The sequence below is a fragment of the Elgaria multicarinata genome, chromosome 9 (assembly GCF_023053635.1).
Source record: "Elgaria multicarinata webbii isolate HBS135686 ecotype San Diego chromosome 9, rElgMul1.1.pri, whole genome shotgun sequence".
NCBI classification, from domain to species: Eukaryota; Metazoa; Chordata; class Lepidosauria; order Squamata; family Anguidae; genus Elgaria; species Elgaria multicarinata.
Window position 1 is genome coordinate 27,452,780 of NC_086179.1, and position 15,905 is coordinate 27,468,684.

Sequence of the window (15,905 nt, forward strand, 5' to 3'; positions counted from 1 at the left end):
GATACTGCAGGTAGCAATGGTGCTATTGTATTGTGCTGCCTCAGGACTGGATCTACACAGAGATGCTTTATGACACATTTCTGTTTTAATCTGGATTTTCATCAATTCAGGTTTGCTTCTCTGGCAGCTCATGTAGCTACTGCAGTGATGTATACATTAAAACAATAATGCTTGCATGAGCCAAATACCACCTGAAACGACTTTACTTTGGGGTTAGGTGGGCAGAGTCCCGCTGGTAGAATGAACGTCATGAAGTCTGTATGTGTGGGGCAGCAAATGAGTGGAGGCTTGCTCCCTGCCTTTCTCTCTGCTCCCATGCTCAGTGAAGTCCAATTGAAAGCAACGAGTTACTGCTAAGTAGACATGTTCACTCCACTCGTCTGTTGGTCCATATGTGCGGAGATTTAAAACTACAGGCAAAGAAATTCTCCCAACCCCTCTCTCTGACCCTGTACTCAGTTGAAGTGCAATTGAAGGCAATAAATTACTTCTGAGTAGAAATATTTACCCCACTCCTCTCCTCTGTTTACCCTTTCTCAGTGGGAGCTAGGGTCACATGGGGTCAATTACCTTTTAAATTCATTAAACTTAGGCACACCTTCCTTCCAGCACCTCCAGCACCCCCCATGTACTTTGTGCTGCTGCTCCTCTCAAGGAAGCTTCCACCCGCCGATTCACACTCCCATGTGGTGCAACAGCCTGAGTTGCGCCCCTTCTCTGCCTCTACCCGCCTCTGGGACCAGGACCCCACCAGGCACCACCACAAGGAGCCAGTGACAGCAAAGCGCAACAGGAGCTGCACCACCACAGCCAGGCCACTAGGGAGCCATGCTTGCTAGAGAATGCTGGGAGTTGTAAGATATTTTTTTCTGTCTAAACATGCATAGGATTGAGCCCTTACTTGATCACACAGGCCTTCTGGTGTCATGTACCTTCTAGAGGGTGCCTAAATTCTGTTGCTTTACTTTCTGCCCTATAAATTAAAGGGACTTACTCATTTTTATTTTTGCCCCCACATCTATGGTGTCTCTGAGTGTAGCTCTTTCACCTCCCAGACACTTCTGACTGAATTCCCATTGACCCCAACTGGATGGAAAAGTAAATAACGCTAATTTTAGTGAAGGGTCCTTCACTTGTAGAATGTAATTGAAGTCTGCCATATTCTCATGCTCCAACAGCAAAGATGAATATTTCACTTCCCTTGAATTAGGAAAAGCATTCTGAGGCTCATATTAGCCCAGAAAGCACTAAAAATAGATAAGCAGTATTGTGTGTTCACAATTAGATTATTTGGGTTATCTCCATGCTGTGTGGTAGAGGAAGACAACTGTATATATACTATTTAGAACAGATCTTGCATCTCTGAAAACCCTTTGACAGCTTGGCAATCTCTTTTATTCCCCGCTTTGTGTGCGAATCTAATGCTTCTGAATTTAGAAAGTTATAGCTGTTCTGCTCAGCCGCATGAAATGCAGCACAAATTCCTTCCTAAAGCCAAGAGGGCAGTGGCTGCAAACAACAGATGTAAGCGGAGCTCCCATAACTGTCAATTTTCGGAGGGTTTGCATTGAGAGGAGAGGAGGCGCTATTTTGATTGATATTTCAATGCTGTATATAAAGCAGAAGAATTCTTCTCTCCTTCTGCTTGTCATATTGGTCTGCATGCTCTCCACGGGACTTGTGGCTACTTGCTGTTGTATCTGGCACATATTGGGAATAAAGAGGGAGTGAAACAATGCCGGAACCCACGGAAAAAGCTGGTAAGGTTAAACCTATCCCATATACCATTGTTTTAAAAATGCAAAGCACTTTTTGTGGAAAGGTTTTGCAGATGAACAGAGATCAAAGAAGGCAACCCTTTGACACTGTATCCTTGATACACCAAATTTGCTGCTAATTGAGATAAAGATATTCCATTAAATATTCTACATTCACTTGTAACAATAGTAGAAAGATTTAGTGATGAAGGTTAGAAAATTCTGCTTAACTGGAGAATGATAATTTTGGGGTTCATGCAAGCTGATGATGATAATGCACCATTATTAATAATAACGCTTATTATTTTATATTACTACTACTACTAGTAGTAGTAGTTTAATTTTCTGAAAGCTCCCTTTCTTCACAACCTCTGAGTTTTCTTTAAAAAGTGCATAGATCTTTATTACGTCAAATGAATCTCAGTTGTATGGTAATAGGAAGAGCAGGTTTATAATTCAGTGTTACTGCTCTATCTTTACCTTACTCACTATGTATCAAATTCTGAGACTATTTTTGTGCCACAACGGAGATGCTGCAATTATTCTTGGCCTCAGTCTGAACTTTGGAGGAGTGCTGTCCTTCCCCAGCAAAGCTCGTACAAAACTTTAGCATATTTAGGAACACTTAGTGCAGAACCTGACAGTGGGAAGATTATCTAGACTTCAATTTTTCTGAACAGTCTGCTCTTAAAAAAACCGTATTGCAAAGGAGGTTCCTCAGCTTTCACAAATAGTTTACCAATAGCTCAAGTATTCTACTGTTCGTATTAAGTCTGCCTTCCTTTAGTAGTACTTCTTGTCCTACTCATGATGGCCCCAAATAACAGATGCTTTCCTTTTTTTATTTTTAAATGGTATCCTTTTAGAATACTCATATCACCGCTTACAGATCACTCCTGTGCATGCTAACTCAGACATCCTATTAAGTTCATTGTGGCTTATTCCTAAGTAAGTGGGCATACAATGGCAGCTTTAACCTTCTTATTCTAAATGAAACCTGCCCAGTTCTTTCACCCTGTCACACAGTTACTCCACATCATTTTACTTGCAGTTCTCTTTACACTGTAACATAGGAAAATCCACAATATACAGTAACAACAAAATAAACACAATTTGGTGGTGATGTAGTTGTTTTCATAAAATCTCTCCTTACATGATAAGACAAAAGTTTTTTTCATGGAAGTAATATTCTCACAGATAGTATTGCTTTGAATGAAGAAGACCTTACTCTTCTTCGGTTTGGGATGGTGAAAAAGGATGTTGTTATGCTAAGAAGCTGACAAAAAATCTCCCTTCATGTGTCTTTAGTGTACTGTGTTTGCTATCATACTCAGAATACAAATCACTTCCATATTTGGGATCTGGCAAGGATATATCCTCAGGGTATATTGAACGGTGGCTCTGTGGGGGTTTCACCTTGTTTGTTAGCATGTAGCATGGATGTCTTGAGAGTTTTACAAGGTGTCCTTTACTAAATCTATTCCTTGTCCAACTGGTGCTTATGGACTTGCTTATATTGCACTCTGTTATATGGATAATATGATCTAATCCAGGGATAGGCGACCTGGTGCCCTCCAGATGTTTTTGGACCACAACAATAAGCCCCAGCCAGCATGAGCAATGGTCAAGGTTTATAAGGGTTGTAGTTCATAAAATCTAGAGGGGCCCAGTTTGCTTACTGACTCAATTTGTTTGGGGTGTATGCTTATGGAAGACTTTGCTTGACATAAGAGATTAGATGGGAGAATATTTAGAATCTTTCCAGCCCTAAAATTTATCATCATTTTATTGATAGAAACTTTACTGGTGTAATGAAGTGCTGAGAGCCTTGGGCTGCAGTTGTTTCCTAATGCTTCCAATGAAACTTTGTAAACATGATTGCAATTGCTGTTTTATCGTGCATGTTACTTAAGTGGCCAGAGATATATTGCAATATGTGCATTGTTCTCTTCCCCTTCTTTTGCTTTGCTTGTATGGTCAGCATTATATCCTCTCTGTGGTTGAGCATTTCCTTGAGGTTTTCTAGGATTGTTCAGACAGGATTGTAATCTTGCACATGATCTACCCTCTCTGCCCACCCCTGATTTTGGGACTTGTGATGCTCCAGTTTTCTGGTAATTCTGTACAGTTTGTGGGAGACCTAGCAAGCTGTTTATTTCTTTTCCCAGTAAATATATTTAATTCATGCGTGTACAATTTGATGGAGAATTTGTACCACTAGATATTGCTGTTGAGCTATCTAGTTATTAAGTTTTCTGTCTTCAGTAGAGAGAAGAGCTTTCTGTAGGATATAAGGGTTTTAGCACCTCCAAGTGGGACCCAGCACCTTACAGGGCTGTGCCCAAGGCAACTAGTGTTGACAGGCTGAAAGGATCAGTTTGCTTGCTGGCACTGCTCTGTAATGCCAGGGGACAATAATGTATGATGCATCCTACTGAAAATAGCTGAACCAAATGTGCATGCGAATATGAGTCTAATCCTGCACCCAAACTACAGCCAGCCTTCCTTCTAAAGTATCCTATGTGCAATGCAGATTATATATACACACAGACACACACAGACACAGATACACACACTTCATTTCTATTTGAGATAGTATTGGATTATATATAAGACTTCTTTTATCAGAATCACTTTTGGATGCAGAATTTAGGCAAAGAAGTATTTTGGTTGACTGACTAACTTACAGGTTATTTAACTTTGAAGTGAGCTGCAGTCCGTTAAAGCTGTGTGTACAAGACAATGCTGTCTCTCTCATTCCCTCCCTCCAAAGTGGTCTTTTATCTTGTTAATTGAACATCATATAATTATGTCTTTACATTCTTGGATATCAATGGGACTAGTTGTGGCTGAGAGAAATGGAACTATCGTGGCGTATGTTAGAAAGAGAAGAGAATTTAGAAAACAGTGGAATATACCCCAATCCATCAATCTCTTAGCATGTGTAGTGATACCATTGTTCATGCATAACTTCCTATGTGTGTAAACCTGCATTATGCTGTGCTGGTAGTAGTTCACAACACAGGACTCAACAAAAGCAGCATGAAATTTAAATAACACCATGGATAATGCTTAAGTAATACTCACTGTTATCTATTTGCTAACGAGCATCGAAAGTTTTACTGGCTGCAACTGACAAGATGAGCACAGTTTTATGGAACTTAATGGATGGGCCCAATTTCATGGAAACAAAGGACCCTCTTGATTGTTTTGAATATTAGAGTTTTCCACATCCTTCTTGCTATCCCTAGGTCATTACAGCACCAAGCTGAATCCTCACAATGGCTTAGGGATATTGACATGCAATGGCTGAGATTGTACATTACACATCAAATAGGTTGTATGCTTATTTAATTCTTTTCTATCTTACAGTTCTGAATTGCCCAGTTGATTTACCTAATAACAAAATAAGAGTAGCTTGTTTTTGGATGCAGCTAAATGTCCTTCTTGGGCAACTTGGGAAGGTATCTCAAAGGCATCCCTAAGAAGAGCAGAGTTTGTTTCTGCAAAACACTATATAGTGAGGATGTCATACTTTTTGTCTTTTAGTGTAATACTTCTCATGACCTTAGAATTAAGTATATCCTTCATTGTTGGATTAAGTGAAGTGGAAGTTCATTTTTTGCAAAATGGTGTGTTTTACTGATTGATTTTAAAAAATAAGTAACATTTAGAATAGCTAAATGCCCTGTTTTAGCCTTGCAAATGTATGCAAGATCTAAAGGGATAAATGTGAATTAGGATATTCTTTCTTTCTGAAGTACCACTGGTTGCTGTATGTTATCTGCATGGTTTAGTGTTTAATGGCTAGTAGCTACATTACAATAAAATTGACTGATTATTTGCTTTTGAAGGTCTTTCCTGAAGTTGGGTGAGAAGTTTCTAACTGATAAGAGAAACAAAAAACACAATGGGTATCATACGGAAAGTACTGCTAGTGAGATCTCTGATCCTTTAATGTTAAGCACCATGAATGATTTTGAGAGCAACCAATCAGTTATGCATGCGCTTAATCCTGATGAAGTCTGAGTTTACTTGTCTGAAATCCCCCTCCTCTGAAGGCCTTCCAAGTCACAGGAAGTAATCCTTCCACTTTATTCTGCACTAGTCAGACTTCATCTGGAGTACGATAGACCAGTTTTGGGAGCTGCACTTGACTTTAAGGGTTTTCTTTACATTAGGAAACCACCACCACCATTACCACCACCGCATCCTTAGATCTTGGATCTTTTTGCATTCAAAACAGGCTCCTTCATACAGCAACTAACAGTGACCACGTGATTTTGAATTGAAAAGGGAATGCCATAGAAAAGAATAGGCTGCAGTGAAACAGTGCGATCTAGTGGTGGAAAATCCCAAAATAAATAGATGCTGGATTATTCCTGTGTTATAAAACACGGGATTACTGGGGGAAACAGCGGGAGATGCCCTGGCTGTTGATGACATCATGAAATCGACCCGCAATCTTCTGTGAGTGGCCAGGCATGAGGATATAAACAAGTTGGAACATGCTCAGAGGGAGATGGTCAGCACTATGGAAAAAAGTCCTATGAAGAAAGGATGAAGGAATTGGGAATGTTTAGCCTGAAGAAGAGAAGACTAAGGGAGGACATGATAACCCTATTCAAATGCCAGAAGGGCTGTCACATAGAAGAAGGCAAATACTTGAATATACTCATAAGGCAAAATGTAAGAAATATTGTGAGAGAGCAAACAAAAAATTACAGTATAAAGATTTATTAACATATATGTGGGCAGCAGCGCGACTAAAAATATCACCATCCTGGAAAAAACAATTATTAGGTTCTCTTTCAATTTGGTGAAATAAACTTTAGTTTAATTATTTATTAAATTTATATACCGCCCCATAGCCAAAGTTCTCTGGGCGGTTTACAAAAGTTAAAAACAGTGAACATTAAAAAGTATACAACATTTAAAACCATCAAAAATATAAAAACAGTATAAAATAACAGTATCTATTAACTTAACTTCCATTCAGTTAATTGCCTTAATGGAAAAACTAACATACCAGATTAGACAGGTTAGTTCTGGAAATTACAGAGATTGTTTTTATGAAAACTGAGAAGCTTTTATAAATTTCGCAGATAATAACACTTGACATGGTGCCTCCATTCTCACATGGATCATGCTGGAAGGATGTTTTGAGATGAATGGAAAAGCATAATCAATATGGTTAACAGTGAAAGGCAATGAGACACATAACTATCACATGCACATTTATATCCCTAATTAATTGTAAAATGCCATTGTTTAATCATATGAACTTTACCCACTGACTGATTATATTTGTTGTTTTTATTACAAAAGAATTGTACCTACCTTATAAAAAAGCAATAAAATATATTGGGGGAGGGAAATACTGGGGATAAATCTCTGTAGGGCAACAGTCCTATGCAGAAAACATCAGAGCCATTCTACCAAATAATACACATACTGAAATGGAGAATCCTGGACTGCACTACTGCAAAATACAGATGGGTGCTGGGCATATTTCTGAACGCTCCCTCACAGTGCCAGTGCCAGGTTTTGGAGGGCCCTTTAGCAATGCTTCTTACTGGCATTGTCTCCTCCTCCTCCTCCTCCTCCTCCTCCTCCTCCTCCTTCTTACTGCCACTTGCTTTCTTGCCAGGCAGAGAGTGAACAAGCATCAATTACGTCACACCATCACCATTGGCTGGGCCAGAGCAAGAGTAGGGGATACGAGCAGGTTGCAATGGTGAAGAGGAGCAGGTACAAAGGGCTCTTGCCAGCAGCCCCCCGCCCCCTGCTGGCCAGTTGCCTGAGCAAGCTGACCCTTGATGCTGGCCCTGCAAGTCCCTCATTAAAACATCACCTTGACCCTGAATATAGTAAATTAGCATGCTAAGGAAAAAAGATTTAGCAGAGGATTATCCCTGATGTGCTAGTTTACCACATCAGGGACAATCTTTTGTTTTTAATGTTGGAAGCCTTTAAAAACTTGACTCACCCACTTGCACTCTGAGGTGGTATTGTCTAGATTTCTACCATGTCAATGTTCTACCTTATTCTGCATTATAAATGGAAAGGGCCCAAGGATGGGGAAGATACACATTGCCAGAGTTCAGAGATCTAGTCGGGCCTGGCCCAGGTCCATTACCATGGTGGGGGGAAGTTCAGGCTAAATTGTAGATCATGTTTGAGGATAATTATGGAAAACGATATCTCTTTATTTATGTGGCTATTGTCCAGATCATGTGAAATTTGCTAGAGCTAATCTGAAGCAGAGTTACAGCAAAAGAAGTAACTTTCTGAACATTGAGTTGCTAACCCAGACCCAGCTATAGATCAGAGAGGGATGAGAGAGAGAGAGAGAGAGAGAGAGAGAGAGAGAGAGAGAGAGAGAGATTGATTTCTGTGCACCTATTAAAAATATACAGAAGCCATCTTATGGACTAGTAATTGCATCCTGCATTTCAGATCATGCATTGAGCCAGGGGTTAGACTGGATGACCTCAAGATCTTTTCCAGCTCTATGGTTCTAGATGTGGTGACCCTAAGATAGACATATGACTGAGTGAAAAGGCATCTGGTTTTGGCTACTAGACACCCCATCCAGATCTACTTTAACTTTTAAGACTTCAGAAACAATTGTCTGCAGATAACTGCATCTTCACACACACCCCAGAAACTACATGGCTAAACACTTTTCAATTAAATAATAATAATCATGACATTTGAGCTTGTCAGGATTCCAAGACAGCTGCTTAGTTTTCTATTAGTGGTTCTTGGATTCTGCTTTATTTGCAGAACATCCCAGTTTTAAACGTGCAGATTAAAGGAAAGATCTCTGCCTGGATGACTGCTGCCAGTCAGAGTTGACAATACTTGGCTAAAGGAGCAAATAGTCTAACCTGATCCAAGGCTCCTTCCAATATTCCAACAAAATAGTGTGGTTTGCACATAATGCTAAGCCATAATGTGTGGTTTGTTGAAATCTGGCTTGTCGTTGTATCCAAACCCATCCTCATTTATTAACCAGCTACAAGCCAGAAGATAGAAGCCATAGTTTGTTATTGGTTTACAAAATCTGGCTTCTTTAAACAACAGCTTGTTGTGATGTCTGAACCCAGAATCATGATTTATCCCTGGTTTGTTTGCACTGCTGTCCACCCTGAAACAGAGGCACCCTGCATAAGCAGACTGAAAATTTAACCGTTCTGAACATTGGCAAAATGGGTGGGAGAGAATCAAACCAGAAATAGGGAAAACAATCTGTGGCTTGTTTGCTTGTCTACAAGACAATTCATGGCTAAAGCAGTAAACCATAATATAAGCGATGGCTTTGCATCACGTGAAAACAGAGCCAATGAAATATATAAGAGCAGATCAGTACCTTTTATTTCAATGCAGTCCAGTTTATTTTTTGCCTAAATGGCCATTCTTCTGTGCAATAATGTCTATTTAGAGTTTGGGGACTGCTTACCTTGTCTTCACATGAAAAATAATTACTTTTTAGCCCCAGAAGAAACAGTTTTAAATGCCCTAAATGCCACTGTAGTTAAAGTTTATCTCTTAAGAGAAAATCACAGACCTTGGCCCTGTTTGACTATCTATTTGACAATTCTATTTGACAATCTGCCCGCATAGTAGATCCATTTGTAGAAAGAAGACCTGAAGTCTACTGAGAAACATCCTTTGATATCTCCAGTTTTTTTTCATGTCCACCTCCCACACTTCCTCCTCTGATATCAGATTAATCTTGACCTTCAACCTCCTACGCATCACGTTTTGCTTCACAATAATATCTCCTTCATCTGCTTGAAAATATGAATACCAGTTAAAGGCGACTTGAGTAAACTGCTTCACATCTAGCTTGTTCATTAAATTATTATTATTAGTATTAGTATTAGTATTAGTATTAGTATTATTAAAGGCCAATGTATGTTTAAGCATATTTTTAGTTTGGTAATCATAGGGCACTTAGCTCATGATCCAGAGGTACTTTAAGTATTCCCAAAGGCTTGTGCACTCAATGGAGCGTTTGACTATTTTTCATTGGACATGAGACACACACACCCAACACACACACACATCTACATTGCTATATCAAAAACTACTTTTGAAACTTCCATGAAGGTATCTGCCACTTGAATAACCCAGGCCAAAGCTCAGCTAGGCCGTGTCTACACAATGATGCTTTGCCTTCCCATTCCCCCCAAACCCCGCAGAATCACTGCAGCAAAGCGGCAGTAATCAGTTACATTGCAGAAAGCCATTTTCAGCTGGAGCTTCATCTTTTCCCCACAGCAGTGGGGGAGAAAAATCAGATTTAGTGGGGGAGGGGTGGTGGCACTAATGTTCCTAAATCCTTTGTCCCATTTTGAGAATCACGCTGTGACTTCGATGATGCGTTGCCGCTTGCTTTGTCTGGGATGCTTTGGAGCAATTGAAAAAGTCATGGTAAAATGACACCATGAAAAAGCCCAATATGGTTGCGAGTTGGCGGCTGCATTATTTAAACAACATAGTGCCGCTGCGCAGACATGACAGGGTGTATAGACTCTTCTTCTTCTTCTTCTTCTTCTTCTTCTTCTTCTTCTTCTTCTTCTTCTTCTTCTTCTTCAGTTGATTGTCATTTTCTGCAAATATTATATAGCTGAAGTGTGTAATCTTAGGCAAATTAGGTGTCTATGGCATAAACTAGACATATGCAAAGACAGATGCCATTTATTCCTGTATAATGTGTGTTACATCGTCCTCAGACAGCATAGGGCAATCTAAGGTAACCGCCCCCAGCCTGGAAACTATGAGAGTTGCAGTCCAACACATCTGAAGAGTACCAGATTGGGTAAGGCTGAACTAAATGCACACAGTTCCTTCAGTTCTTTGCAACATCTTATGTTCTAAAATTTCTATCATGTTCAGGCCTGTAGCCAGAGCGTAAATACAGGTAGCTCAATCCGTTTAAACCATTGAACTGCATTAGTTAAGCACTATTCAGTATTTAACATTATTCCCTCACGCAATTAGCATTTTGTGAGGTGAAGAACAGCACCACTTTTGCTGGCCCTGCCTCCACATATTCTCTTGTGTCACACATCCCTTCATGGAACTGCCCTTCTTGCATTGAAGAAGTTCTGAAGAGCAGGCTCCTTTAATAGTGTACAGTGTTGTAGCAGAGCCAGGGTTCGCAGAGTCAAAATGCCAAGACTTTTTAATTAGCAGGTCATTTATTTTCCACTCAGGCTTCTCGGTTTGCTCTGAGCATGGCTGTAATCCGCACAGTAGCTGGAGCGGGGAAAGGGTGTGGAGGAACCCTGGAAAAGCAGGTCACCTCTAATGGGATCACTGAGTGGCGGTCAAGACACAATTTCTCTGGCTTTAGAAAAGTTTATTACGAGCAGCCTGCAGTGCTGCAAGGTGACAGAGGATCCAAGGAACTGCCCACTATTTTCAGGAAAGGTTAACATACTTTTAGGGTCAGTTCCCCTTAGAAACAAAGAAGAACTTCCCCATACAATACACCAATCATAAAACAGTAACAGGTAAGCTTTTCAACCAATGATAGGCAAGGCTTTTATGCATGTGCAGAGTGCAATGTTTCCAAGGACAGAAAAACAACACGTTAATGGGTATTGAGAAACTTAGGCAATCCTGTCCTCTGTTCATTTTGCGGTTAGCTTGCTTAGGTCACCACACCCTTTCCTGTCCTCTGCAGGGGCACAGTCTGGTGACTAATATTTCAGTTGGTTGAGCAAGTTCTTAATATATTTTAGTAGCTGCAGAAGCTTTGATTAAACAGCTACAGAAACTTTAATTTATAATAGAAGGGGCTTTAAGCCACTATTCAATACAGTGTGGGCACAGATAAAACAGCCCACATAGTCATTTTCTCAACAGGGGGAAAATAGATTTCCCCAGTAACAATATATAGGCTGGTTCGCATGATCACTTATTTAAGCCATGGTGGGAAGTGCATGCCGGTCCTTTTGTAAACCACCCCAGGCACCCACCCTTGCCGGGCTCGGACGTCATGCCAACCAGGACCTGGCAAAGGTAATTAGGCAGCTCATGACCAGCACGTGCGAGGAGGGAAAATAAACCACCATGGTGTATTTTCCCTCCATGATCGTGTGAAACTGCCCAGTGACCCAATTCGCACAATCACTGCAGCTCACTGCAGCTTATTTAACAAATCACCCAGCAGCCCTAGAACAGGCAATGGATTCTGGGTGGTTTGTTAACTACCCCAACCACCCATTCTTGCTGGATTTGGATATCACGACAAGCTGCATCCAATGAGGGTCGGTATGTAAATTGGGTTGGCCCATGACTAGCACATGCAAGGTTAATAAGCCACCATGGGTTATTAACCTGGCCTTGTGTGAACCAGATCCAACACTGATCATGTAGGGTCCTAAAGTATGATTAGAGGAGTCTACACAGAAGGAGATGGAATGGCAGGGCCAGCAGTCCCCATTACATATGCTCAATTGTGTGAGGGGAAAATGATTCAATAAGGCTTTGGTGACTCAGGAGTTGGGTAGAATATACTGCCTGCACAATTTCCCTCATATCTGCACAGGTAGTGACTTAAAATTCAGGAAAAGGCTTTGAAGATCCCTCTGGGAGCCAGTCTTCCCTTCTCTGTATCTACCTGACACCTGATCACATTTGTGTCCCTTTCCCCCATTGTGATGGTCTTATACACAAAAAATAGAAGTTATGTCATTCTCCAGCTGAGGGCTCATCAGTGCCAAGATGAACAGTGGTGATATTTTCCAAAAGGGAATATATGGTTTTGCAGAGACTGCAAGAAGGTCTGTAGACTGAGCAAAAGTCAGACTGTTCAAACACTGGGGCAGGATCTACGCTACTGCTTTAAAGCACTTTATAACAGTTTTGTCAACTGTTGGGACCCAGGACACACTCCATATACAGTTGTCAAAACTGTTATAAAGCGCTTTAAAGCAGTAGCGTAGAACAGGCCTAGCTGACCAGCAATCTCTACTTGTGAGAACCACTCAGACAACCCATTCACTACGGGTATAATAACAAAGGGCGTATCTACAATACAAACAGGGTTAGCATTCATTTCTATATGGAGGATATAACGCTCTTCTTACAACTTCACTGGCCATACCTTTTTTTCACCTGGAAGATTTGCGCAAAGCGTAATGACTATATTTTAGCAGGTGTGTGCAAATCTCTCCCAAATTTAAAACTAACTAACTAAAGTTAAATTTGCTCAAATCTTTCTGAATGTGTGTGTGGGGGGGGAAGTGTTAAATCTGTGGGAATCTCCCCAAAGGTGAAAAACAAAAGTGTCACTGACTGGAGAAGCAATGAAGTGGAGGAGTAAATTGACTAGTGTCATTTGAAGATGTAATAGAGAGGTGATATTGTTAGCAAGATTGCAAGGAGTGGCCAGCAGGATTTTTCAGACCTAGGGCCTTCCTACACCTCCCAGCATTCCGGGATGGAGGGGGTAGTATCTCACGATATTCTGTTCGCAAGATCCTCCCTTAAGTCCTCACATGTGCGCGACATCCTGGGAGGAAGGAGGGATGTCGTGCCCGCCATTTTCTTTCTTTCTTTGAGATAAGCACACTTGCGCTGCAACAAAAATGTAAGTAAAAAAACCCCCACTCCTGCTCCACCCTGAGGGGCATAGAGTTCCCTGCCCTATGCCTGTTTCCCGCCTCCTTGCATTTACTCGTGAGGAGGTGGGACGAAGCAGGGGCAGGCAGCCACACACCTCCCACGGTGTCAGGATGATCCCGAGACTGCGGGAAGAATCGGATTTTCCCAGGGATTATTTATCCCTGGGAAAACCCATGTCCCCCCCCCGCTACCCCTGGGAGTCCCTGTGCATCATTTGGACACACAGGAACTCGGCCATGACCAGCCCGGATTTTCGGGCTGGTGTAGAAACAGCCCTATTGCCAAGCAGCTCTCTTGCTGTTTTAAACAATCCACGCTGAAGCAACTCTTCCAGGTTCAGATGTCACAACAAGCCACCCTAAACAACCCTTCTACAAACCATGTGTTCTTAGGGTAGCTTGTTTGCGAAAAACAATCCATGATGCAAAAGCCGCACTGGGTTCGGACATCACACTAAGCCACCCTGCAAGCACCCATGGTGACAACCCACCATGAATTAACCTGACATGTGAACCAAATCAATACCTCACTTTCACATAGCAAAAAAGATGTTTGTGTTGGGGAAAAAATCAGAGTTTTCTGACAACTCAGTTTAGTAGTTTGAGTTCTGGAAAACAGCAGGAAAGGTGGGAATAGGTTTTCCTTCTAAAATCCAAGGGTCAGGCTACAAGATCGCTCTCCCTATTTTAAAACTCTATTATAGTAATGGTTTTAGTCATTTTCTATTTTTACACTGGAGAACCTTTGGCGTTTCTGGCTAGAACTATATTGACATTTCACCAACCTTGGCAGCTGAAGAAGCTCATCGTGATTCAATGAGGAAAATTTCTCTCTCGTGGTGATGGAATGCTTTGTGAGGCATTCAAAGGAAGGATTTGATCCATAGTGGAGTCCCTCACAACACCTAACCAGAGAACCTTATAAGGCAGTTGGATGGTAGAGAATAGCATTTGGGAACTGTCCAGAGCATGTTGGGTCAGTAAAGTAAAGAACAGAACAGCCGTGGCAGTTTAAACTTTGCTTGTTTGCTTGTTTGTTCTTGGCAGAAAAGTCCATCCTGAGAGCTAACATTTAAGAAAAATCTTGGAAAATATTCAGGCAGTCTTTTTTCTCTCTCTTTCAAACTTCTATCTGTCTCTCTCTCCCATCCCCACCTCTTTAGCTCACTTTTGACTAGCCAGGACCCCACGGCAGCCACATCCACCATGGGAGCTATTTTGTGGTGGCACTCAGCAGTTTCTCAAATCCCCATCACCCCAGAAAGGTTGGGGGATCCTGCTCTAGGGTTACAGGGTGGCTTGTAAATGACCTCAGCCATGCTGGATTCAGATGTCACGCCAACCGGTGCCTGGCGAGGATAATTATGCAGTTTACGACTGACACATGTGAGGAGGGAAAAGAAGTCAACCAGGTTTATTTTCCCTCTGTGATCGTACAAAGCTGCCCACTGTGGTTGGTAAGATCAGTGATGATACAATACATGTCAAGTGCCATTTGAAAGAGGGGACCTGTCTCCTGCCATCTTAAATGCAGAAAGTGGATACCAGCGCCAGGTCTTTCCCCCATTGTTGTCCTCTCCCTTATATTTATTTATTTTTATCCCAACTTTCATGATAAAAATCCTTCCAAGGCAGCTTATAAAGTAAAACAACAATATATGAATAAAAACCAACAACAATAATATTTAAAAACAACAATTCATAAGGATCTGTCCCACAGAGCAGTTGATGAATCTCTTTTGGGATTCTTCCCACAGGGCAGATGGTGTTAATGGCTCTGTAGAGGAAGGGAGAAATAGTCCAGATGAAACAGGGGCCTGAGGTAATCTTTGCCTGCCTGTCTCCCCACCCCCGCCTGCTTCTTCAACTTGTCTCCTTTTTCCATGGACAGCACCTGGTTTTTAAATATCTTTTCCTCTTGATATCTCACCACTTCCTTTTTTGCCTTTCTGGGATGCCTAGGTAAAAATTCATAACATGAGTTGCTAGAGTTGTCATTCTTCTGAGTTCAGCTCCCTCCTCAGAGTCTCAAGAAATTAAATCTCAGGCAAGGTTGCTGGGGGTGGATGAATCTTGCCTCTAGAGCCAATGCATATGAACACTAAGGCATTATGTTCTTCTAGCCTGCTATTCTGTACATCACAGCTGCTGATATATATTTTGACTATTGACAAACACTTTTAGGATGACTATCGGGTCTTATTCAGAGGTGTGCACAAATGGCCTCTCAAAATTCTCCACCCTTTTTGGGAGCAGAGAAATTGGGTCTGGGGACCATTTTGCTGGTTTTTTCCAAGGGAAGGAGAAATTCAACAGCTTCTTGGGAGTGCGGCTAACCATTAGCAGGGGTAATAGCACAACTTCTTTTTCAGTTTCTTGTTTCTTTCTTTCTTTCTTTCTTTTTTTTTTTTTTTTTGAGTTTTTATTTGCTATTACAGCTGCTGCTGCAATTGGCACTAGCAGCAACACTAGTGGCATTCTAGCCACAATTTTGCATCTTCAA

At 41.3% G+C, this 15,905-nt stretch overlaps 1 protein-coding gene across 3 annotated transcripts in view; it reads left to right on the forward strand.

Annotated features, from left to right (window-relative positions):
• The first annotated feature begins 1,629 nt into the window (after positions 1 to 1,629).
• Positions 1,630 to 15,905, forward strand: part of MYBPC1 (myosin binding protein C1) — a 107,878-nt gene continuing 93,602 nt past the window's right edge. For all 3 annotated transcript variants that reach the window (XM_063133365.1, XM_063133366.1, XM_063133367.1), the window contains exon 1: positions 1,630 to 1,760. In XM_063133365.1, the coding sequence (XP_062989435.1) occupies positions 1,736 to 1,760 (25 nt within the window). In that variant the 5' untranslated portion in view covers positions 1,630 to 1,735. The remainder of the gene's footprint in view (positions 1,761 to 15,905) is intronic.